The sequence below is a fragment of the Dermochelys coriacea genome, chromosome 2 (genome assembly GCF_009764565.3).
Source record: "Dermochelys coriacea isolate rDerCor1 chromosome 2, rDerCor1.pri.v4, whole genome shotgun sequence".
Lineage (NCBI taxonomy): Eukaryota > Metazoa > Chordata > Testudines > Dermochelyidae > Dermochelys > Dermochelys coriacea.
This window is the reverse complement of record NC_050069.1, coordinates 227,866,232-227,891,561: the sequence shown is the minus strand read 5'-3', so window position 1 is coordinate 227,891,561 and position 25,330 is coordinate 227,866,232. Positions and strand designations below refer to the sequence as shown.

The 25,330-nt window shown below is 40.0% G+C and overlaps 1 protein-coding gene across 1 annotated transcript in view; it reads left to right on the top strand.

Moving 5' to 3' along the window:
- The window catches only part of ZNF804B (zinc finger protein 804B), a 367,203-nt gene that overhangs the window by 300,856 nt on the left and 41,017 nt on the right, over positions 1 to 25,330 (top strand). The window contains 1 exon segment of the mRNA XM_038391483.2: positions 21,230 to 21,373. Coding sequence (XP_038247411.2) covers positions 21,230 to 21,373 — 144 coding nt within the window.

The following is a 25,330-nucleotide window of genomic DNA, read 5'->3' as shown; positions in this document are numbered from 1 at the left end:
TCTCTAAGGGTGTTTGAACATTCAAAACAATGGATGGCTTTGAAAATTATGATAAAAAAATCAATTTGTCTGTGTGTTCAATGGGGAGGCAGTGAAGTTAGCAGAGCACTGGAGTAACGAGATTTCAATAACCTGTTGTTGCTAAAGAGGCAAACTTGCTGCATTCTAAACCATTTGGAGCTTTTTCAGGGTCAGTGTTTTCATTCTTAGGTGCAACATGTTGCAGTTGTTAAGCCTATAAGTAAATCAAGTCCATCTCTGGCAAGGTGGGGCTCAGTACCCTAGTCAGCCATGGATGGCTGTAGAAAATATTGTATGTGATTCGCCCCCCCCCCCCCCCGGTGAGGAATAGCATATGGCCTTGCTGTTAAAGACTTACTACAGTATACTTGTACACATGGCCGGGGTTAAGGCTGTGAAATCAGCCATCAACTTCTGCACCCAATTACTAAGTGCTCAACTTTGCAACCCTAACATTATCTAAAAGTAGTTATTTGCCTGGAATATAACATTTTGGTGACAATGATGGAAACACCCACTTACACCTCCTTTTGAATTACTACTCTGCAATGATGAGCCAGTGCTGCCTTTTATAAACTTGTTTTGTAGGTTTGAAAATTAAATTGCAGCTATTAATAGATGATGTAAAGTGGAGTTTGTTGATACCTTGGCTGAGTAGTGAAGGTCAGTGTCTAGTTTCTATACTTCCTTTCCCCAGTAATTAATACGCTACTGCAGTTTACTCTTTAATGAACCTTTTTGTGCTTAAAGTATTACAATAATGCAGACTCCACCAATGTGCACACACAATGGGTAAATCTACTGGCTAATGAGTTACTATATTGTGGGAACTTACTACACACTGGTACTGGTATCAAATGATGAGATCATAAACAAAACAGCAATACCTTACCAAATATGTATGCTATGTATACAGCACAGTGTTCCTTACACCAGAACTTACCCTACAGATAGTTATAACTAGTCAAAATGAATCTACTCTAACAGATGTAACAGAGACTAAAATAATGTGCCATGTTCAGGCAATTATTTCAGTAACACTGCACTGCTCAGAGGAGGGGACCATTCAGAAAAGATACCTTCTTCTCTCATAGAGTTTTAATGACACAAAAGCTGAAACTTTATTCAATAAATACATATCAGTCAAAAACAAACTAAGAGGACAGGAAACAGTCTTTGCAGCAAAGGGTAGCTGCAGTTGATGATCCTGTCTCTAGGCCATCTTTTGTCCTAGAGACCCTAATATCCATATGACACCCTGGTCACCTTAACCTTCCAGCCACACTCACAGAAAAGAGCATAGTAAAAGAACAATACTACTTACTTCAGTATGCACCATGTATCTAAACACCAGACAGTCCTACATTTGCAAGATGGACTGGATGACCTATACTGTATGGCTTCTCTCACTGAAATTTTTATGGTTCTATAATTGGATCAAACAAAGTCATGCTTCTTTCCCCGTACAAATTATGCCAAGTGTTATCAGTGTGGAAAGGCAGGGTATTTAACTAGTCAGGCAGGTGAAGTCATTGTCACTGATCTCATTTTCCTGAGTGTAGATAACAGCTGTTCACCTAACCCAGTTCATAGACTGCTTTGCTACAGCATAATGATATTTGCACCTTCGGAAGACAGCCACAGACTATTGAAATGATGCCTGATAGTGTTTCTGTCCCAGTTCTGCTTGAATTGACTTAACAGCAGTGTTATCAAAATGTACAGCTTATAGCACCTAAACTACATTTGATGACTGCTTGAAAAAAATCAATCTCTGAGCTTAGTCACCTTAATGCTCTGGTGACACAAGGCACATGTTCTTATATTGTCAGAACTAGCACTCCCATTCTGAGAACTGACCTTTTTTTACTGCTTTAAAACTACAGGCTGTTAATGGACATGCTTCTTTACTCCTGCCCAGGGTGACCCTGTGCGTGTAGTCCCCAGCTCCATGGTGACAGAATGAATTGAGGCATATGGGGCTGTGAAGTGGAATTGGTATAAACAATTAACCTGAAAAAGGCTAGACTCACCCTTTCATTAAACAAACTACAGAGCAACCCAACAACTAAGATGTCTCCTGAAAAAGTGATGTGTGAGACAGGATGCACACCAAGTTCATAATGATTTTCTTTTAAAGGCAATATAGTTGCTTGAGGTGTCAGTCAGGACTGAATTTGGAATGGAATTCGATAAAAGAGGTTATAAGCCAGTGGAATATCTACCCTGCGCTGAACAGAATACATACATACTGTGTAATATCCAAGTTTAATCTCCTCCCGGAGCTTGGCTATATTAGTAACTTAAACACAACCACAGCATAAACTTCAGCCTATACTTTCTCCTCAAATTTGGCTGTTCCTAGGCTTTGCCCTGCAGGAGCTCTATGTGCCAGACCTTAGTTCCTTGTGCCTCTCCAGCCTCTCTCACTACATACCTGGCTGAGACTATTGGCTACCATGGCTGGAATGATCCAGCAATAATTGCATTGCACTTGCATGCAAAGTTCAAGCACCTGATAAGAGAATGATTCAGTTGAGCAGCCCTGCAGGGTTGTGGAGACTGCTTACAAAGGCAGTCTAACTCGCCAGACTAGAATGCCTAAGACCCGATTCAATGAAAGTAAAATAAAAGCCAACCAATAGGGAACATTCCTACATGTTGCAATACTAATCCAAAATTCTACTCTGGTTATTTTTTAAGAGTTTGAAGACAAAGGGACAATAAGCTTAATAAGCCTAATGATTCAATCCAGACCATATACAGTCTTTATTTCAGGAATACATCCCTACAGTAACTTCGCAAATCTGGCCCATACAGACACTAACTATGAATGAAATTCACCCCAATGTAGAAGACCCTCTGCACTATTTATACTTTTAATGTGTGGTGCACAGGGCCTTGTACAGGTCATCTACACTCGGGTAATTTCACCCTTAACAAGTTGCTGTCACTCTCTCTTATTATTGGGAAATATAATTAACTCTCCAATATTGCAGCCAACATGCTTTACAATATATATTGGTGAATTATTTAACAAAAAAGATCTTGGGGTTGTATATACAATATATTTGCGGGCAGGAGCAGTGTTTCCAAATAGAATAATTGCAAATTATTTCATGAAATGAGTCATTTTTGTGTCTGTTGTATGGCTATCTTGTTTGCTTTGTCATTTTTAGTTTTCGATAATTTTATTGTATAGTTCATCTTTTTTGCTGGAAATATCAGCATAAAATTAATTTCATTATCCTATTCGACATGCAAGAATGTGATGCATTTGCCAGTGAAGAAATGGAGAGGAGCAGCAAATTCAGGAAGAACAACTGTTTATTATACATGCAAAGCCAGTATGTGCTTGTTGCTGTGATGGTTTAGTACAGTACATCTTGAACAGTGGTGATAACGTTTGCCAGAATTAAAGTATGATCTTTATGAAGAGAATTAAAAAAAAGTAATTACTATAAAAATTACTTCAGTTCATTGAACTCTGCACATTTTATCTTGGGTACGACCACAAATCATGATATTCATTATTAGACAGGGATAGACGCTAAAACTGAAAAATGAGGGACAAAAGTGGTGATCGTTAAATTATACAACTTGTCATAAAGTCACATATTATAAGTAGCCTCTTTTATGACAGCTTAAATAAAAACTAAAGAAACTGCAAAAAGATGTTTTCAGCAGTAACAGTAAAAGCAAAAAATCTTTAAAAACAAGAGCTCTAAGCATTCATACTAATCTGCAGTATTTATTTGAATAAAAGCAGCACTTTGCTACATTCCAGTTTATTAATATCCTGGATTAAGTAGCCATACATTTTAATTGAAGTGATTAATGAAAATTCAATTCATTAGCCATCAGGTTCACAGCAAACAGTATAACACTATTTCTTCTTCCAAAATACACAGTATTTACAACATTGGATTATGTTAGGTGCAAAGTCTGCTCTTAGATTTTGTGATGGCAATGTCAGTTATTTCCACCTCGAATCATGTGTGTGTATTGAGGATAGCTCAGTGGTTTGAGCATTGGCCTGCTAAACCCAGAGTTGTGAGTTCAATCCTTGAGGGGGCCATTTAGGGATCTGGGGCAAAAATTGGAGATTGGTCCTGCTTTGAGTAGGGGGTTGGACTAGATGACCTCCTGAGGTCCCTTCCAACCCTGATATTCTATGATTCTATATTTGGTTCAGAGTAGAATTTGTACGAGTTAATTATCCCAAATTTACCAGTCAGCGGGGGCACAGAACTCCTTTGGGGTTGAGGTGGGAAGAGTGAGCTCCTTCGGCTGCAAGTGGGGAGGAGAGGCAACTCCTCTGCCTGCGAGGGTGGGAAGGAAAAGCCAGGAAGAACCAGCTCCTCTGGCTGCAGGGGCCACAGAAAGTGACCAAAAGCAGCCACATTTTTATTCTTGTGCATGCCTCTGAGAGACAGGTTATTTAACCTCTGCATTTGGCATTGGAGCAACTCCTGCTGGAATGCTGTGTCCAGTTCTGCTGTCCACAATTCAAGAAGAGTGTTAAAGAGGGCTCAGAGAAGAGTCATGAACATGATTAAAGTATTAGAAAACATGCTTTATAGTGATAGACTCAGGGAGCTCAGTCTATTTAGCTTTACAAAGAGACGGATAAGGGGTAATGTGATTACAATCTATAAAATATTAGATAAAATATTCAGAAAAATATTAGATAAAGGCTCTTCAATCTAGCCGAGAAAGATATAATATGATCCATTTGCTGGAAGTTGAAGCTAGACTAATTCAGCCTGGAAATAAGGCATAGGTGTTTAACAGTGAGGGTAATTAACCACTAGAACAGTTTACCAAGGTTCATGGTGGATTCTCCATCACCAGCAATTTTTGAATGTTTTTCTAAAATATCTGTATAACCCACACACCTTCTGGGTGTGGTGTTCTGTCCCATCTAGTGGCACCAAGACCATTTAAGACAGAGCTAAAAAGAATCTGCTCTACAGCCTTAACTAACAGTCAGTTAGCTTTTAGCTCATGCTGTAGAGGTTCATGCACTAAGCTACAGAGGTCCCAGGTTCAATCCTGCCTGCCGACGACAGGGGTCTGCAGGTGTTACATATACTCTACGAATTTTTCAGTGAAATTCTATGTCCTTATGTCTGTGTTACATAGGAGGTTAGACTAGATGATCCAGTGGTCACTTGGAATCTATGGGTCTATGCCTTTTTGTCATATGAGCTATTTATATTTAATACAGGGGAAGGCTATTCAGAAATGAGAGTTAAATATAATGGACCAAATTCAGTGGTGATATAAATACTAGTTTAAGTTAGTTTATAAAAAAGATGTAAACAGTAAAGTGTGTAATCTGCATAAGGAATTCACTGGGTGTGCAAAATCAGGACAACTTATATGGTGAGGGAGTACAAAGCAGGAAAAACAACTCTCCTCCAGAAAAACATTTATTTGCTATACATCATCTGTTAAAGCTTTTCCTTCTGCACAGCCTCATCAATTCCTTCCCTGTTACGCTTGTTTTGCCCACCTTCTGAATACCAAACCAGTACAAGTTATACTACTGCATTTTACAAATTATGCACATTTTTAACCAGCACAGCCCAACATGTTATGTACACCACCATGCACTTCACAACTGAGCATGGCCCCAACATTTCTCTGAGATCTCAACTTACTTACACCAGCTCCGAATTCAAACAATGAGTATAAATAGGTAAGTAATAATACTAGTTATTAGGCGATGTTACTATTAAACCAGATTCTGCTTTAATTTACACTGACGTAAATCAGGAGTAAATCAAGTGAAGCCAGTGGCATTATGCCAGTGTACAACTAGAGTTTTGTTGTTGTTGTTGTTGTTTTACACGTTACTCAAGAATGGGCAGTTTACTATAGGGGTTTTAAATATTGAAAGGAAATATCTGCTCATTGTTAATTCATTGAAAGTTCTATTTAATTAATTTACCAGTTAGAGATCTAAACACTTATATTCATTAAGGGCATGTGCTATAGAATGTATTACCTAATAAAATTGTACACTGATCTATAACACCTGTACTTATTGGAGATTGTATGCGGTAGCAAATTCTGATTTAAAATCAAATCTATAAAGCACTTCTGCTGACTGCCATAATAAAAAAAGTATTTAATATTCAACAGGGAATCACATTTTAAAAATAAATGAAAAAAAAACAGAAAAGAACTGCTAGATTTAAAATCAATTGATATTTAAGACCAATGAAAGCCTCTGCAGAAAGTTTCTATATAAAGGTATGAAGTTAAATACTTGTAACCTTGGACTTGAGACTTCCAAATATATTTATAACAACTGATGGTAGAGCCTGAAACACCTTTTTCAAGAGAGAGAAGTAAGGATAAATCAGCTTTCTGAGACCAAGAACCTACATTGCCATTCATTTCAAGTCCTTTTGGTAAATAATTGTGGGACGGACTGAGTTCACGGGACTAATTGTTGCCCCAGGAGGCCTCATGAAACAGTATCAAACTGTAAGCAGCTGCTTGAATCATTTCACAAAGCCACAGATCTCTATGGCACCACTAGAAGTGCTCATTACTGTCTGGATAATATGTTCCGAACCAAGTATTTATAATAGTATTAGCTGCTCCACATTTTATAGTTTAGTCATCTGAGGGCAGATGAGGATGGAATATGTTTTACTTGGTCAACAAAATATTTATTTAGGATCTTTTTTCCCCCAGACACTGGCAGAGACTTAAATTATAAATTGTGTTTTACAAGTTAATCCTAAAACCAACAACTGTGCACCAATGAATTCAAGAGTGCAGCCAAAGTCTGCCTTTATTTTGATACCATATTATTGTATTGCTTAAAGTATAGCAGAAAAGAGAAGGAAATTTGTCACTGATCAAAAAAAAAATCTTTCCTCCCTTAAAATATTTCTTGTAAGTCTGCCCCTTCAAGAAAACCCTCATCATTTTTTCTCATTATTAATAATCTTCACAACACTTCCTTCACCTGAATTATTGGCTTGTGCTTTAGCATTTTTTTTTATTTATTTGCCTTCTCATAATTATGGCTGACTTTGAAACTCCCGTTGATTTCAGTTGTAGCATTGGCTCATTTCTGTAGAGGTGCTCTTTCCTTCCTGTCACAGATTGTGGGTGATGGAATGGAAGCAGGTAACTTGGCCCTGTTGGTCAACATAGCTCAGGAGCTTGGGGTGGTATGTTGGCTCACCAGGGCACTCGTGAAGAGGGACAGACCAGAAGACTGAGGTCTAGCTTTCTCTTTGTCTGAGGAGGCTTGCCCCATGAGGAATAATTGTAGTCACCCTTCTCTAGCTTTATGAGTTTTGCTTAGAGAAGGACAATGTAGGAACATCATTCAGGAATATGTTCCTTTCTGAGGCAGAAGAGGCACCTGGAATGTTCCTCATTATGTGCCACTGAAGCTTCACTTTAGAGGCAGATTTTGAACCCTTCTAGCCATATTGCTAGAGTCCCTGTACAAGGAAAGTGTGTCTTTAAAATAAAAGCTAACCAACATTTTGTTTTTTGTTTTCCAATGGGGTAAAATGACTAACACAACTAACTAATGACTAACTACCACTAAAGCTAGCACAGCGTTCAGAGGTGTCTGGTGAACACTACAAAGGTTTTGTCTTGCTGCCAGGTGCAGTAAGAAGGACCTGAAGGCTGATTGGGCCCACTCTGCTCTTGGATGAGGAGCGTGAGACCATGTCAGGTTGGGTGCAGAGCCAGACACAGCAGACATCACTGGCCAGAGGAATCCAGTCTTGCATGGATGGGGAGCATGTGCACCAAGAGTGCAATCCATATGGCCAATCACTCTAAGAAGAAGCACCATTAACCTATGATAGAGTGCAACATAGCAGTTCAGACACTTCCTATCAACTCAAAGCTCTTTATATCCTTCTGCTGTCTATTTCATTGTAAAGCCCAGCCCCCTTTTTCACACTGAAGGCAGCATCTGGAAAAAACAAAAAACAATATAAATCTAGTCTAATATTGGAGTCAATTGTAAGTACCTCCCTTCAGGAGGGTACAATGCCAGCACATCTTAAAGAAGTTATCTCTCAGTCCTCACTGAAAGAAAAGGAGTACTTGTGGCACCTTAAAGACTAACAAATTTATTAGAGCATAAGCTTTCGTGAGCTACAGCTCACTTCATCGGATGCATTTGGTGGAAAAAACAGAGGAGAGATTTATATACACACACACAGAGAACATGAAACAATGGGTTTATCATACACACTGTAAGGAGAGTGATCACTTAAGATAAGCCATCACCAACAGCAGGGGGGGGAAGGAGGAAAACCTTTCATGGTGACAAGCAGGTAGGCTAATTCCAGCAGTTAACAAGAATATCAGAGGAACAGTGGGGGGTGGGGTGGGAGGGAGAAATACCATGGGGAAATAGTTTTACTTTGTGTAATGACTCATCCATTCCCAGTCTCTATTCAAGCCTAAGTTAATTGTATCCAGTTTGCAAATTAATTCCAATTCAGCAGTCTCTCGTTGGAGTCTGTTTTTGAAGCTTTTTTGTTGAAGTATAGCCACTCTCAGGTCTGTGATCGAGTGACCAGAGAGATTGAAGTGTTCTCCAACTGGTTTTTGAATGTTATAATTCTTGACGTCTGATTTGTGTCCATTCATTCTTTTACGTAAAAGAGACTGCTGAATTGGAATTAATTTGCAAACTGGATACAATTAACTTAGGCTTGAATAGAGACTGGGAATGGATGAGTCATTACACAAAGTAAAACTATTTCCCCATGGTATTTCTCCCCCCCACCCCACCCCCCACTGTTCCTCTGATATTCTTGTTAACTGCTGGAATTAGCCTACCTGCTTGTCACCATGAAAGGTTTTCCTCCTTCCCCCCCCTGCTGTTGGTGATGGCTTATCTTAAGTGATCACTCTCCTTACAGTGTGTATGATAAACCCATTGTTTCATGTTCTCTGTGTGTGGGTATATAAATCTCTCCTCTGTTTTTTCCACCAAATGCATCCGATGAAGTGAGCTGTAGCTCACGAAAGCTTATGCTCTAATAAATTTGTTAGTCTTTAAGGTGCCACAAGTACTCCTTTTCTTTTTGCGAATACAGACTAACACGGCTGCTACTCTGAGTCCTCACTGAAGAAACCATCTCTTGAAGCTGTGAATCTCAGTTATCACTGTATCTCTAAATGTCCCTGTTAGAGGAAAGTTACTGAGGAGGAGATAGTGAAGAAAACTCAGACAATAAGTGGAGTTCTCAGATTTACTTGATCACTGTCAATTACACGTTAGGCCTGAGTATGACAGAAAGACTGATTTGGTTGTCTCGATCAATGATCCTCTCCAGACAGTGGGTGAAGATTAAGTGTCCATGATGATTCCTTTAAATCTGTCAGCTGTTATTGCTACTTTTGACCAAAAGGTTTTCTTGATGCCTGCACGTCCTATCAGGGATAGACAGAGTTGGTCTTTTCTTTTCCTCCAATATTGGGTAATTATTTTTTCGCTTAAGGGCTCTTGAACAGAAGATTTCACAGAGTTCTATTCTGTCACCACCAGAATGGTGCAGTTAATCAGCAATTCCAGGGTCTAAATAAGATTGCAACTCAGATTCAAGTTAATTGACTGAGGTGCCGGTGATTTCAGCTGGTGATACAGTTTGGTTTAAAAGACCAGGATAGATCCCTTTCTTTCCATAACATTTGAAATACTATTATAGTTTTTATCAGATCTCCAACAAATCTTATGCTTTAATTTTGGGAAGAAATAATATTATTTCTCTGGTTGACCTCTGAGAATTTTGCCCACCTAAAGGACTGCAGAATTGAGTACTTTACTCAATTACTTTACCACACCCATTTTGAGCTTTTCGTGACCGCAAATTAGAAATGGGCCTTTTTATATGGGGAACTTTGGGGAAGTGTAGATTTGGGCCCTACTTGGGCCACTTCTTTTGCAGAAAGTTCTGTAAGCAGCAGAGTAAAGTTAATACACAAGTTATACTGGGTTTTCATAAAAAAGTTTTTCATCAAATTTAGTACAGCCTTACAAAGGAAAGATGCAAGAGAAGATGGACTACATATATTTAATTAAATGAGATAATAATTTATAACACGAGATGCTAAGACTAAAGGTAAGTTTCCAAAGTAGAGTGAAAATATATTAGACATATTATTCAAAAAGAAAATGGCTTCATTAATAGCTGACAAGTCTTTCATCACAAATGTACAAGTTGTCCACCATGGTTCTGAGCAATGAAATCCCACAGACATTAGATACAAGGCAGTGTCAATTATGGCATTGAATTGGCCAATTTGAATTGGCTTTAATATTACAGTATCTGCAATGTCTGAATCAAACTATTTTAAAGGAAAGAGAATGTAAATGTTTTAAGTTATTGATTTTAAGGACTATAAAAAGCTATTTGATATGATTCGCCTACATTTTATGAGGAAGGCACTTAAAAAAAGGGTTGTATGCTAACTATTGCTCAGAGCATAATGGATGCTGCATTTGCCTACATAGTTACTTCACAACAAGTATCTAGCTCATTATCATAAAGTACTTTTGCACTAACTTGAGTATGAAAGACGCTACATAGAAGGGAAAATTCATTATGTTCTTTTCATAGAACAAAGTGTTGGGTTGAAATGTATGAAGACCTTAAGATTATGTCAAGTAGGTTTTCAGCTCAAAAAGAGGTATCAGACAATGAGATACAATATCACTCAGGCTATTAAATGCTGTGCTGAAATGTGTATTGTACTTAAGAATTGCAGTTGGAAGAACTAGAATGCTAAGAGATAAATGGAGAAGGACTGACACTCTTCAGATTAACTGATAATGCTGGACTTATCAGAGAAAAAGTTTTTAAAAAATCGCTGAAAAGGGAGAGAGAGAGGATTAAATGGGGAACAAATTGAAGGAATTGATTTAAATGGAAAGTTATGTTGCCCTGGATTTGAGGATTATGTGTATGCCAGATTTTGATCAAGCTAATTGCAACCATATTATGTGTATTCAGCTGCCATGAATTAATAAAATAGATTACCACATAGTTAAGGGTTAATTTGAACAAGCAGGGCTTCTGGAGGCAAGGTCAAATGCATTTGGAGGTTTGCAGTTTCTGCTAATCAGAATAGGAGGAGGGGAGAAATAGAGTCAACAATTTGAGACTGTAAGAAAATAAGTGGATGGAAACCTGAAGTTTTGGGCGCCTTTGATATAGAAACTTATTATGACTAAGATTATTAGGAATGTTTGTTGTTAAGTAGTTTATTGGTGTTAGGAGAGGTGATAACCAGGTAGGGGTCACTATGAGCTGTGCGTTTTGTAAAAGTTAGCTATAAGACTAGATAATAGAGTGTACTTTGGAGCAGTCCTCTGAAGCTATCCTCAGAGACCTTTTTCTTGACACCTTACTCCCTGGCAGGGAAGTGACCAGCCATCACGGACCTACCATAACTAGTCAATACCATCTCAGATTCTAGGTAATTATTTGGGATGTTCTAAACCTATTGCTTATGTCTCTGTGTGCTTAAATCTAATAAATTGTAGTTTTAGATAAGAACATGCTTACTTGTATTCATCTTTCATCAGACAGAATTGCTGTGTTCCTATTGATTTATTCCTCACACTGCCTGGAGTGAAACAGTTAAGTTACCACTGCTTTGGGTTCTGAAATCCCTGGGTAACAACTGATGATAATGTCATGATTGACAGGGTGCACAAAAGCAGGACTCTAAAGAAAAAGTGAATGATGTCGCTACTGTTTGCAGCCATTCTTTTTTTTTTAGTTTGCACTTTTTGCATAACTGGTAGGAGCTCATTTCTGCAAATCTCTGCCCATGCAAGTTGCCCTGACTTGAGGGAGTAGTCTTATTGGACCATATTCTTAGTTAGGGCAGGTCTTCACGACCTACCAGATTGGCGGGTAGTGATCAATCTATCAGGGATCGATTTATCGTATCTCATCTAGACACGATAAATCGATCCCCAAATGCGCTCCCTGTCAACTCTGGAACTGCAGCTTGCAAGAGGCAGAAGTGGAGTCGACAGAGAAGTGGCAGCAGTCAACTCACCGCCATCCTCAGGGCCAAGTAAGTCGGCCTAAGATACGCCGATTTCAGCTACGCTATTCGCATAGCTGAAGTTGCATATCTTAGGTCAACCCCTTTCCCCAGTGTAGACCAGGGCTTAGTCACACTGTTGCAGATCTGAAGTAATTCACTGAAGCCAAAACAGGTTCTTGAGACTGATACCAAAGTGAGGGCAAAAATCTTGCCCTTATGAAGCAATATGTCCATAGTGGGCTGGAAGCTCCACAGGGTCTTCTGGCATCTCCTAACATTTGAATGCTAGATTTTGCAACATTTTAAACATAGTTGTTTACTACATAATAAATAAAATAAATAATAATAATAATTAATAATAATACAATTTCTTTTAACAGAGTTAGACCAGGATTTACTTTGGCCCCTAAAGTTTTATCCTGGTTTTGGCAACATGAGGCACACTTTGGCTTTGTGTCTCTGATTATAAAATTGCAGTGGTATCTGCCACCCTTGTATGAGCATTTTGAAGTGCCAATAGTCATGGGCGGTAGGTATTATAGGCCAGGGGAGGCTCTACCTCCCACTGTGCTGCCACGGCCGCCGGATCCCTGGTTGCAGGTTTGGTGGCAAAGGCACAAACCACCTTCTCAGCTGCCCTTGAACCTGCCTGGGGCATACTAAAAGTGTCTTGTATCACAGATGCATTTCCGATTTCCCCTGGGTGGGTTGGGTCTGGGGAGGGGAGGTGCGGCGTGGCTTCAGCCAGCCCCAGGTTCCTCTGGGTGAAGGCTCAGGGCTTTGGCCAGCCTGGGGCTCCTGTGGTCGGGTAGGAGGGGCACTCTCCAGATGCAGGGGGGTGGAGCGGGTAGGGGTTCTCAGGGCTTCGACATGGGGAGGATGTGAGCAGAAGGGGCAGAGCCGGGGGCTTACCGCCCCAGAGGGGGGCTCCAACAGTGGGGAGCACCACTGTTCATGCAAATAGTTAATGTAGAGAAAAACTTTGGCTTTAAGGAGTCAAATAAATGCTAACCATTGCTTTCTATACCTGTTCTCATGGAGGATTCTCACAAGTGTAGAATATGTAATATAGATTCAGAGTGCAGATTCGAGAAAATAAATTTTCACCATTAAATGACTGTGAGCAAGCTTGGAGAAATTAGCTGAGCAGAAGCTACAATAATAAAGTGATATTCCAAGGAAGAGAGATGCAGTGAAATGAAATGAAAATTTGAATATCCTGAGGGGAGGGAGTCACAGATTCCATGAAGTTCTACATTTAAAGAAATGTGCAATAGCATTTGGTCAGTTTCAAAAAAGCAATAGGTGTAGATACTTTCAATACAATGAATTCCTAAGTCCTGAAGTCCTTACTTAGTTCTTACTCAAGTAAAACTTGCACTGAAGTCAGTAGAAGTTCTGCTGGAGTAAGAATTGAGTTAGGACTTCAAGATTGGGGTAAAATTTTCAAAAAGCACCAAAAGAAACTTAGGCACAGATCTTCAAAGGCATTTAGTCACCTAGCTCTCATTGGCACCTCACTCCTATATTTGCCTTAACTTCCACTGGGAGTCAGATGCCTGAATACCTTGAAGTTCTGAGCCTTAGTCCCACTTTCAAATGAGATTCAGGCACATAGGAACCTAAATCTCTTTGACTTTTAGCCACTCTTGAAAATAGGAATTAAGTTAAGTCACTTAGGTGTTTTTGAAAATGTTACTTTTGTTCCACAATGAATAGTTGTAGTGATAGCTGATTGTCAACTTTACAAATAGAATGATGAAATTCAACAGAGGTCCCAAAGGACTGCAATTTTCCTGGTGCAATAAATTACCTGTGGTGCCACTAAGATGTCCTTGTCAACTTTGAGATGCCACAATAAATTTATCATGGGACTATCACATTTATTGGGGACTTCCTCTGGATGAATATAGCAGCCCAAGCAATATTTTTCAGCACATCAAGAAATTCTTTTGAAAGCAGATAAATTAGAAATGGGCTTGCCATTTATTTGTTAAAAGAAGAGCTCTCTGATAGATTCCAGCGGGTTTCTAAGTCTGAAAGACATGCAAGACTTGCTAAAAGCATTGCACTTTTCAGACATCAGCATTGTAGTGGTAAATAGCAGTGGATGAAAATATGCAATTAAGGACCATGTGGGAATACCCTAAGTGCAGAAAGATGGGAAAGGGAGACTTGTTTGGAGAAGCTTGGGAACCTTCTTCCCAAAGTCAGCTGAGATTGGCAGTACTTGCTGCTGCTGAAGAAGAAGAAAAGGAAAACCCCTTTGTTCTGAGATAACTGCATCATTTTTTTTTTTAGGGAGGGACACATGATGGAGTAAAGCATACATGGAATTTTCAAAGTGGGTGGCTGAGCATATGCTGAAGGATGAGCAAATACATACAGGTCAGGTTGTAGACATGGCCTAGTAAATGGACATGCAACCTATTTTCAGATTCCTACGATGCTTTAGGCATATTCCACTACAATCTGAGGATGTAACCCAGGGTGCTCATACATAAGCAAGTCATTGGTTAGGAAGCTGCAAGTGAGGTGGTGCAAGTGGAGATGATCTCCCATCAGCATTTCAAATGGCTACTGGGCTATTTAGTACCATTGTAAAGGGCCAGCAAATGAAACTCTCTAATGAATCAATGGTTTTAGAGTAGAGTGGTGTTAGTCTGTATCCACAAAAAGAAAAGGAGTACTTGTGGCACCTTAGAGATTAACAAATTTATTTGAGAAAAAGCTTTCGTGAGCTACAGCTCACTTCATCAGATGCTCCGATGAAGTGAGCTGTAACTCACAAAAGCTTCTGCTCAAATAAATTTGCTAGTCTCTAATGTGCCACAAGTACTCCTTTTCTTTTTTCTAATGAATCAATGTCTTGCTTATTTGCCTCATCTACACCAGTAAGCCTCCCCAGCAATTCTTATTAAAATAATCAAAATCATATTTATCATATTATGATGAACTATAATCAAGAATCCCCTGTGCTGCAACCATATGAAGCTCTTTGGTCAAAAAATGAGCATCTTATCAGGGAAAACCATGAAAATTCACAGAAAAGATATGTCCATGATAAGACACCGATACAGCTAGCCTGCTCATCTCCTGTGTATTCCAATACTTGTAGCATTTGCCTAGTTCTAGAACATACAGTTATCCAAAAATATGAGTATTACTTCTGGGATTCTTCCACTTGTGCCCAGTTAATGAGCTGTCTAGATCCCATTTCAATATACTTTTCAGTAGCTTGGAGGGGGGAGTGTGGAAAGGAGACAATTAGAGCTGCAGCTGACCTGGGAATAGGTGAAGGTATGAGCATTAAAGCTGAATGATACACAGAAGCACCTTATTCAAAATTGAAGTTTGGGGCATGCTGCCTAAATCCATGTGCTTGTTCAGACCTTGGCCATCTACAAGCTCCTCTGTACGTGCAAGATTCCTTGAAAATATGAACCATAATGTAAATAACTAGGGGCAAACCCAACCTCAGGCCTCCACAGAGACTGTCTTACTTACAGAACTGGTGTTGTTCTACTGTAAAAGGGGATGGGGCATGTTTCTATGCACGCCCCTTATACAATACAGCTTCAAGAAGATGCCGGCACAGCATGCAATGGAGGCATGTGGGGAAAAGACATGATCAGGATGGTGGTGATCCTCTGGTCATTGAACTTTCCCTTTGTGGGTACAGGGCAGCAGAACCATTGGCTAAAGCAGTTTCTGTGCAGCATCTGCAGTGCTGCTCAGACAACTTTGGTGGAGACTTCCTCCCAGGACCCTTATGCACCTGCCCAGTGTGCTTCCTTGCTAGTCCTACCAGTCAGTAGGTGGAGGATTTGCTCCTTAATGAAATATTGGAACAACTCCGTGAAGATAACCCAGCAACTCAATGGCTCCAATAGTGCCCTTGTCTCTGATGTGGTACATAGACCTACTTTTAAAACAGCAAGCTGTAACAGCACTTCAAAACAGACACAATTGTTTATATCCCTCAAGAAAGAGCAACCCCTCACTTGTTTAGCTCTCCATTTAAACAACTGCTGACCACAAATAACAAACGCTAATTTGAAAGCACCATGTCTACTATTTTTACATTTAATTCAGAAATGTTTAGACAAAAAAGGCCTAAGGCTTTATTGTTTATTCTGTTTTTTCAGTTTGCCATTAATTTGTATTTATTCCACCAGAACATATTTATAGTAATGCCCAGACTAATACAAAAAACTGCCTTTGCAAGTTTCACTGCATGAACTGACTTGCTCATCACCTTAGTCCACTTGGATATAGCAGAGATATTTGTGATCAATTTCAGAAACAAGTTGTAGAATTGTCTAGGTCAGCATTCTTTAATGGCCAAGCAAGTCTATTAAATATCTCTTATAAACTCTGCATTTAATAAATGACTTCTAATTGACTAGGTGTCATCAGGAACATTCTAGAAAACTCAGTTACACAGTATTTTTCATTGATTTTCCTTATATTAGGAAATGAAATGTCAAATACCATTAATTGCCTTTTCACAATAAAGAGCAACAGCTAAAGAAACTGCTAAGTGAAAGCACTTCCAGTCTAATGCACAATGGATGGATTCACTGTAAATGAATACAATATATCAACATTTATTACAGTAATATGCATCTATGGGCTAAATTGATGTGACTGTAATTACTCTCTTTACAAATGGAACAGCTCTGCAGGTATCTACCAAGAAAATCATTCACATATATTTTACACATTCCCATAGCCTTATACAGCATATTATCTGCCTTTCAGCAATACACTAGGTAATTAACTCTTTGGGTGTAAGAGTTTCTACTTATAATGATTGCATCATCATCATAATACCTCCTGTACTTGCTGCTAGCTGCAGACTGTCCATGTGTCAAACATCACTAACTTGCATAGTCTCACCTTTATGCTTTTTTATCATGCCTATGTCTCACCAAGATGTACCCTGTGACCCAGAATGAAGTTCATTAGGTTGTGACACACATTTCCAGTGAATCTGATGATCCTGAGACACATAATATAAAGCTTTTTATTACTATTTTCTTGAGCTACCTAGGACAGATCTAAAAAGGAATCAGGCTTTATATTAGCAGATAAAATGTCAGATATGATTCTGCGTGCCTTCCTTCACACGATTCTTTTATTGCACCCAAACATGAGCATTGTTTTTGCAGAACAGAGGAAATAGTATTAGTGGTCTGGAAGTGTAAATTCATTTGACTATTCACAATTTAGGGTTGCGCTGGAAGTTTTAACTCCTTTGTGGGGAAAGAAAATCCATGACCTTTATAAAGTATGTGCTGTAGCATTCAATTTCCCTGCAACTGATCGATAAGCAAGCAGGAAATTGTATCTTTTTCCACGCCGGAGAAGTATAATTAAGCAAGAAGGCAATGGATGTAGTTGTGATTATCTTCAGATGCACCTGGAAGCTGCCTTGTTGCTTTTTTAAAAACATCTTAATGGTAAGGGAACTGTGTATTAATTTCTGCTGAGAAGATGAAGTTGACAGTTTAGAATGCTCATGAACAGCAGTTTCAGTTGTGTTTCAGAGAGAATAATGTAGCCCACCTCAAACAATTAGGCTGCTTCTTCTATGCATGCAATGATGAAGCTGTAAACATTTAATTGACAGTTCACAACCAGAAAAACACAATTATGCTCTGGCTGGTTGCCAGTGAGTCAGAAACTTGCATTTTTTACAAATTTACAGTAAGAATATGTTGTCCCCAATACTTGACTTCCAGGGAAAGCATCTCTGCATAATTAGCGCTATTGCATGCACATTCTAATTTATGCATTTTAATTATACCAACAGCCCAGTGAATAATTAATGTTAGGAAAACAATAGGTCTGAAACATAAAGCTAAAAAGTATCAGTGAAATGCTTTTTAATGGTCTTTGTGGATTTCACATAACTAATGAAACAGTTTAACTATTTGAGTGCAAGAATACTTTCCTGCAATAGCTTTACAGTCAAGTGCTGAGAATTAATTAGCCTGCTCAGTGATGGGAGATCATGTGGGCTTCCTAATTTTTTCAGCCACCTGAGCCACAGGAACTCAGCTATGTCACACTGGTGATGCTTGGATATCCAAGTCCATAGGAAGGGCTGGGGGTTGCCATCCATCTGGCACATGAGATGGGAATGCCAAAGTTTAGAAATGAGATTTCCCACTACACATCCGCATCTTCAAACGTACTGCTAGTCACAGAGCAGCATTCCCATGTGGGCCTTTGAACCCTATCCTGCTGAGAGACAAAAGCTCATATAGGAGAATAAAAGGAAACTAAATGGTGACCTCAAAACTATTAGGTGACATTGACCTAGTGAGCCCATCCAGGCCAGATGAAGAGTAGACCAACTCAGGAAAGAGACTTCTCCAGGCATTGATGCATAACACTCAGCACTGTCACACCTAACTTTTAGGCACCCAGAAAATCCCTGGGATTCACAAAGGATGAGTGTGATGCCTACACAATGAACTGTGGGAGATACGGAGACAGGCACCTAAGACTGGAGATTCATAAAAGCCAGGATGCTAGGCACATCCCCACCTCAGATAACCAATGGGAGATGCATAGGAGAGGGGTGTGTCCTAAGCTCCACCTCTCTCAGGGAGTTCCATGCCTTAGTTTGGGCTGTATGGAGGTGTCTGCCTCTGATTGGGCTTCCCAGCTGCAAATCCATCTTGGAGTTAGGCATCTATGCTGTTTTTTGCAAGAGGCTGGGGGTGGAAAGGAGGAGGAAGATGACCACCTTCAGAACTTTTTGCCATGTGGCTAGGGCACTTACCTAGGATGTGGGAGACCCCCAGCTGAAATCCACCCACCCCTCCTCTCCCTGCCCCCAGAAGGGAAGAAAGGATTTGAGCAGGTGTCGGCCACCTCTCAGAAGAGCACTCTAAATTCTGATGTGAGGCTCCCTCAATATCACTGTTCTACCTGCATAAATAATTTAAAAAATAATTGGTGCCGGGGAACTGGAGCCTAGGCCTCTCCATCCCAGGTGAGTGGGCTAAACATCAAGCTACAGGGTCATTCTTGTGCTTTTGCTCTCTCTCTCAGCCAAAGTGGAACTGCTTCCACAGGAAATATTGGGGGATCCTGCACATCAGACTATTCCATAGTTCAGCACTCACCTGAGAGTGTGGAGACCCCTATTCAAATCCCTCCTTCCTCTCAAGGGAATTTCAGCTGGGGATCTCCCACATCCCAGGTGACTACCTTAATGACTGGGCTAAAAATTATGTGGGAGCTCAACCCCTTTTCCCAGTTTTGTGTAAGCTCCCCATAGCAGTCTGATCCACTAGTCAAGTTCAGCGCACCCCTACCAAATTAGGTCCCACAGGCAGGTTAAATGGAGGAATACCTATCTTTCCTTGGTTCACTTCATGCATCACGCAGAGGCTCTGGCATCCAGATACCTTGTCTGGGGCTAGAGTGTGCATGTGCACCAGAAGAAATATAGGTGCCTAGGGAACTTTCATTGCAAAAATTTAGGCATTGAATGATTAGAGGTATCTACAGAGTTTGGGGGGCAGCTGATCTGGGATTTTATGAATCCCACTGGGGTCTGATTCTGCGATTTAGGTGTCTAAAGTGGCAGTTAGGTGCCTTAGTCCCTTTGTGAATCTAGCCCTAAGCGGTCATGTCCATGTTACTATGAAAAAAATGCACATTCAAGTCTCAAAACTTGCAAAGTCTGACCTTCATGGAGTAAAGCCTTGGAACGCCTGTCATGTAGATTTCAAAATTTGCATTCCAGGTGAGGGCACACAGAAACCGGACAGCAGTTCTGTGCAGTTGTGAAGCCTCATTATAAAAAGTAATGTGCCACATTCCCATCCAAAAATGAGTATAAAAATTACAGTAAGTGCTTAATTACATGACTCACATGGCAATGTATTACATGCACATGAATAGCACCAAACAGGTCATTGTGAATGTAAAGATGGAGATCAAATTGATATTTTGAAAACTTTTTGAAAATAATTGCTTCCTATTGGAAGTTTGCTGTTAAAGCTCCGAAATAAAATAGTGTAGAAAATAAATACGTAAATAAATGAGTATGATAAAATACTTTTAAAATGACCAACACTGGGAGCTTCTGCTACTTTAGAAATCAGGTCATTTGTTTAAGTGCCTAAATATGGCTTTAGGAGATTAACTGTAGGCCACTGTTTCTGAAGGCCTTGGCCCATCTATATGTACACAACACATATTAAAAACAATGGATCACAACCCCTGCTTTCCTGTGCTTCCTCCCAGCACAGCAGGGGACCATTAGAGAGCCAGTGATAGCTGGTTGATTCTCAGGGTGGATCTCTGCTGTCTGGAGTGCTGGTCATAGATCAACGCCGACAAGGGGCTGTTCATTTAAACTAACAAGCTAGGGTCCCTATGGGATTGAATGCCAGCTGAGTTTATTTGGAGTGCAGTATACTCCAGCCACCTGGCAAGCTCATTCATGCTGAAGCTGAGCACAGGAAGGAGTAGTACAGGATCTGCTCAAGATGAGAGTTCCCCTACCCCAGAAAAATTCTCTGCTGGCCATATCCAGCTGCTTTCTGTCCCTTCTGAGCCACTCGTGGTGTAAAGAGGGCAGAACACAAATGAGAATCTGACCCACTATGCAACTATATAGTACAAAATTGCTTCCTCTAAGCAATGATATGAAAAAACAGACACCTGAATGGGCAAACTAAAGATATTGGAACAAATAGGTTTATCAGCCTGTGTGTAGCCACACATTCATTTGTATCCTCTTAACTATTCTACTTCACAATAAGGGGATTAAGGGCCCACTCATTTTTTGCTCTTTCCTCATCCTTGTACTATTGCACTTCGTTTGGTATAATATTTAAGTAAGGCTGAAAGAGTAATTAGTCCATAGAGTAAATGTTTCCTTAATCTGTCTGGGAAAAAAATCAGTAAAGTCTAATGTCAGTAACTTTAGATCAAAATGTATTTTCATATCTTTGCGGATTTTTGTGAATCATCAGTTCGGTTTGTTAGGAACAGACCTAACATTTTAAATGCTCCTTATTGTATAACATAAAATGTGGCTAATTAAGTGTGAGATCAGTAATCTGCAATACTACTGGTAACAGAATGCTACCCTTTCCCTCTGCCTTTGTAGGGTTATGCTGAGAAGGAGAAGGCCACAGCAAAGGGTCTGGAGGATGTGAAGGCTAACTTCTACTGTGAATTATGTGACAAGCAGTATCACAAACACCAGGAATTTGACAACCACATCAATTCCTATGACCATGCTCACAAGCAGGTAAACTTGGAAAGTCATGCATGTGATTGGTATTCCATCATAAAGGAAGAATACAGAACAAAGTGATAGGAAATAACCTTGAACGGCATGGTTAGAAATATTGTTTGTAGTAACTTTTCATATGTCCCAGACCCATTCACATTGATTCTGATCCGGAGTCTATTGAAATCAACGGGAATTTTTAGATTGATTTCAATGGATTTTCGATCAGACCCATGGAAAACAAGCCTCCCATGTTAATGTTCTTATTCAATATCTAACATAGACGAGGTTCTATGATCATAACAGATTTAGACCAGGCTCCTGAAAGGACTCAATGATTCCCCGTTTTTCTGGTTGATACTTTTAAAGGGACAGGGTCTAAATTAACTCAAATTAAAGACTAGCTAGCCTGAGAATGATCAAATGCCACACAGAGCTTATTTTTAAATTAATATTTTTCATAAAAATCAGATGTGACATATTTTTGAGTTTTAAGCATTCTCAAGGGTTAACCAATTGAACCGAAGGATCATTGCCATCAATGTAAGATAATGGGTGAGTATGGGTAGTGATAATGATATCTCTAATTGTCAGATTACCAGCCTAAAGAAGGAGCGCTTTCTTAAACATCCAGCATCCCTCCTTTAGTTTCAGATGGTCAATGTACAGTCTGATCATGCTGTACCAAGGGCAGAAGACATTTTGTTTTAAAAATAAAAGCATACATTTCAACTTCAGAAACGTGTTTTATAACCATCTATGAAAAGGGGAATAAGGACATCCTGGGGGATTACAGATAGTCAGATTAACTTTAGTACCCAGAAAAATAACAGAGCAAATAATCAAGCAATCAATTTGCAAAATCTAGATTCATAGATACTAAGGTCAGAAGGGACCATTCTGATCATCTAGTCTGACCTCCTGCACAATGCACAGAATCCTGCACAGAATCTCACCCACCCACTCCTACGAAAAACCTCACCTATGTCTGAGCGATTGAAGTCCTCAAATCGTGGTTTAAAGACTTCAAGGAGCAGAGAATCCTCCCTCAAGTGACCCGTGCCCCATGCTACAGAGGAAGGTGAAAAACCTCCAGGGTCTCTTGCAATCTGCCCTGGAGGAAAATTCCTTCCCGTCCCCAAATATGGCGATCAGCTAAACCCTGAGCATATGGGCAAGATTCACCAGTCAGATACTACAGAAAATTCTTTCCTGTGTAACTCTAGAAGATAATAAGGTGATAAGTAACAGTCAACATGGATTTGTCAAGAACAAATCATGTGAAACCAACCCAATAGCTTTCTTTGATGGTAACCAGCCTAGTGGATGTGTGTGTGGGAGGGAGTGGTAGATGTGGTATATCTTGACTTTAGTAAGGCTTTTATCTCACATGACCATCTCATAAACAAACTAGAGAAATACAGCCTAGCTGATGCTACACTTAGGTGGGTGCATAAATGGTTGGAAAACCATTCATTCCCAGAGAGTAGTTATTGGTGGTTCATAGTCAAGCTGGAAGAGCATATCGAATGGGGTCCTGCAAGGAACGGTACTGGGTCTGATTCTGTTCAATAACTTCATCAATGACTTAGATAATGGCATAGAGACTACACTTATGAAGTTTGCAGATGATATCAAGCTGGGAGGAGTTGTAACTGCTTTGGAGGATTAAAATTCAAAATGAGCTGGACAAACTGGAGAAATGGTCTGCGATAAACAGGATGAAATTCAATAAAGACAAATGCAAAGTACTATACTTAGGAAGGAACAATCAGTTGCACACATACAATATGGGAAATGGCTGCCTAGGAAGGAGTACTGCAGAAATGGATCTGGGGGTTATAGTGGATCACAAGCTGAATATAAATGTAAAGTTGTTGCAAAAAAAATTATGAATATCATTCTGGGATGTATCAGCAGAAGTGTTGTAAGCAAGACGCAAGAATTCTTCTGCTCTACTTTGCCCTGATAAGGCATCAGCTGGAATATCATGTTCAGTTCTGGGAGCCAAATTTCAGGAAGAGGTGGACAAATTTGAGAAATTGGAGTGACAAAAATAATTAAAGGTCTAGAAAACATGACCTATGAGGAAACACTGAAAAAATTGGGTTTGTTAAGTCTGGAGAAGAGAAGACTGAGGGGGGCATGTTACCAGTTTTCTGGTACATAAAATGTTGTTACAAGGAGGAGAATGAAAAATTGTTCTCCTTAACCTCTGAGAGTAGGGCAAGAAGCCATAGGCTTAAATTGCTGCAAGGGTGGTTTAGGTTGGACATTAGGAAAAACTTCCTAACTGTCAGGGCGGTTAAGCACTGGAACAAATTGCCTAGAGCTGTTGTGGAATCTGAGTCATTGGAGGTTTTTAAGAACAAGTTAGACAAACACTTGTCAGGAATGATCTAGTTATTACATAGTCCTGCCTTGAGTGCAAAGGACTGGACCAGATGACCTATTGAGGTGCCTTCCATTCCTACACCTCTATGATTCTATGATTTCTCAGGGTGGAGCTCTTACAGCATTACATGCACACCATAATCGATGTTATGCAACAACACAGCTTGTCATTTAAGGAAACAGATAATACTTTCTAATTGCTTATTATCATTTGTTTTGTAACAAGTTAATCACTGCTATATATGCTAGCTACATCCATAGCTGGTGCCTGCTGTCTTGCTAGATATGTCTTTTACATCTTGCTTTGCTACTGATTTTAACAGGATGTCAATTTAAAATGGCAGCAAAGAGGAAAAGTGCTATTATTTCATACCAAGATTTCAGGGTTCAGACAAAGTGGTTCCCCAAAAAGTCATGCCAAGATCTGTGAGCATTCAGAATTTCTGATGTAACTGATGTGGTTTTATTTCTGTAACAAAAAGGTTTGTTAAAATGATTTAGTGAAATGCAGAAAGTGTTGTGGTGATAAAGATAATTAAGGGGTAAGTATTTAGTCATCCGTATCTAACACAGAAGAGAAATATTCAGAATGTTTAATCAAGACAAAACCTCAAGAGAATTTTAGCTCACAACTTTCTAACTACAAGGCAGACACATTATTGACAAAGGGACTAATTTCAGAGGGACTGAATACTCACCAAATTAACCCATTAATTTGTGGTGCATGCTCAGCACTTTTTGGGTCAGAGTCTAGGTTACAATGTAGTTGACTAAGGGCATGCCTATACTTGAAATGTAAGTTGACCTATGTTAGTAATTACTGCAGTCGTTTATGTCCACATTACCCTCATTCTGTCAGTGGTGCTTGTCTTCACCAGAAGTGACTTAAGAGGGGCAATGTGGGGGGGCCGAGAGCCTGGGCTCTCAGATCCACAGGCAGCTCCTTGACAGGACCCCAGCTGATCCCTGGGCTCCCCACTCCCCACCACTGGGAGCCTAGATGCCATGCAGCTCACAGCAGGGAGCCTGGAGTCCCAGTACAGCTGCCAGGCTCCCTTCAGTGGGTGGGGAGTCTCCAGACAGTTGCCAGGCTGCACCCACCCAGCTCCCCACTCTCAGCTCCAAGCTGGGCTGCGCCTTGGACTCCCCGCTCCCCACTACACACTGGGAGCCACTGAGAGCTCCCCCCGGGATCCCAGCGGCATCCGGGAGCGGAGAGCTGAGAGCCTGGGTGGGGGCACAGCTGGGCTCCCAGCCCATTCCCAGCTTCTGACAAATAGAGGCTAGGGATACAATAGCAGTTCTTCACATCACCACTCAATTCATCCACACAAACATATATAATAATATACAACAAAAACATTTTCAGATCTCAAACCTGTGAAGTTAATATAAATATCCCCCCTTCGGTGTTTTTCCAGGATTATCAGGATTGTATCTGAACTCAAACCGATCCGGTCCCAGCACATAGCAACAACCTCCCCACATCCCCCAACACTACGCTCTCCCTGTGATTTATGCAAAATAAAACTGCCATTTTGATGCACTGACCACTTTTTCTTGGCTGCTTTCCATCATAAA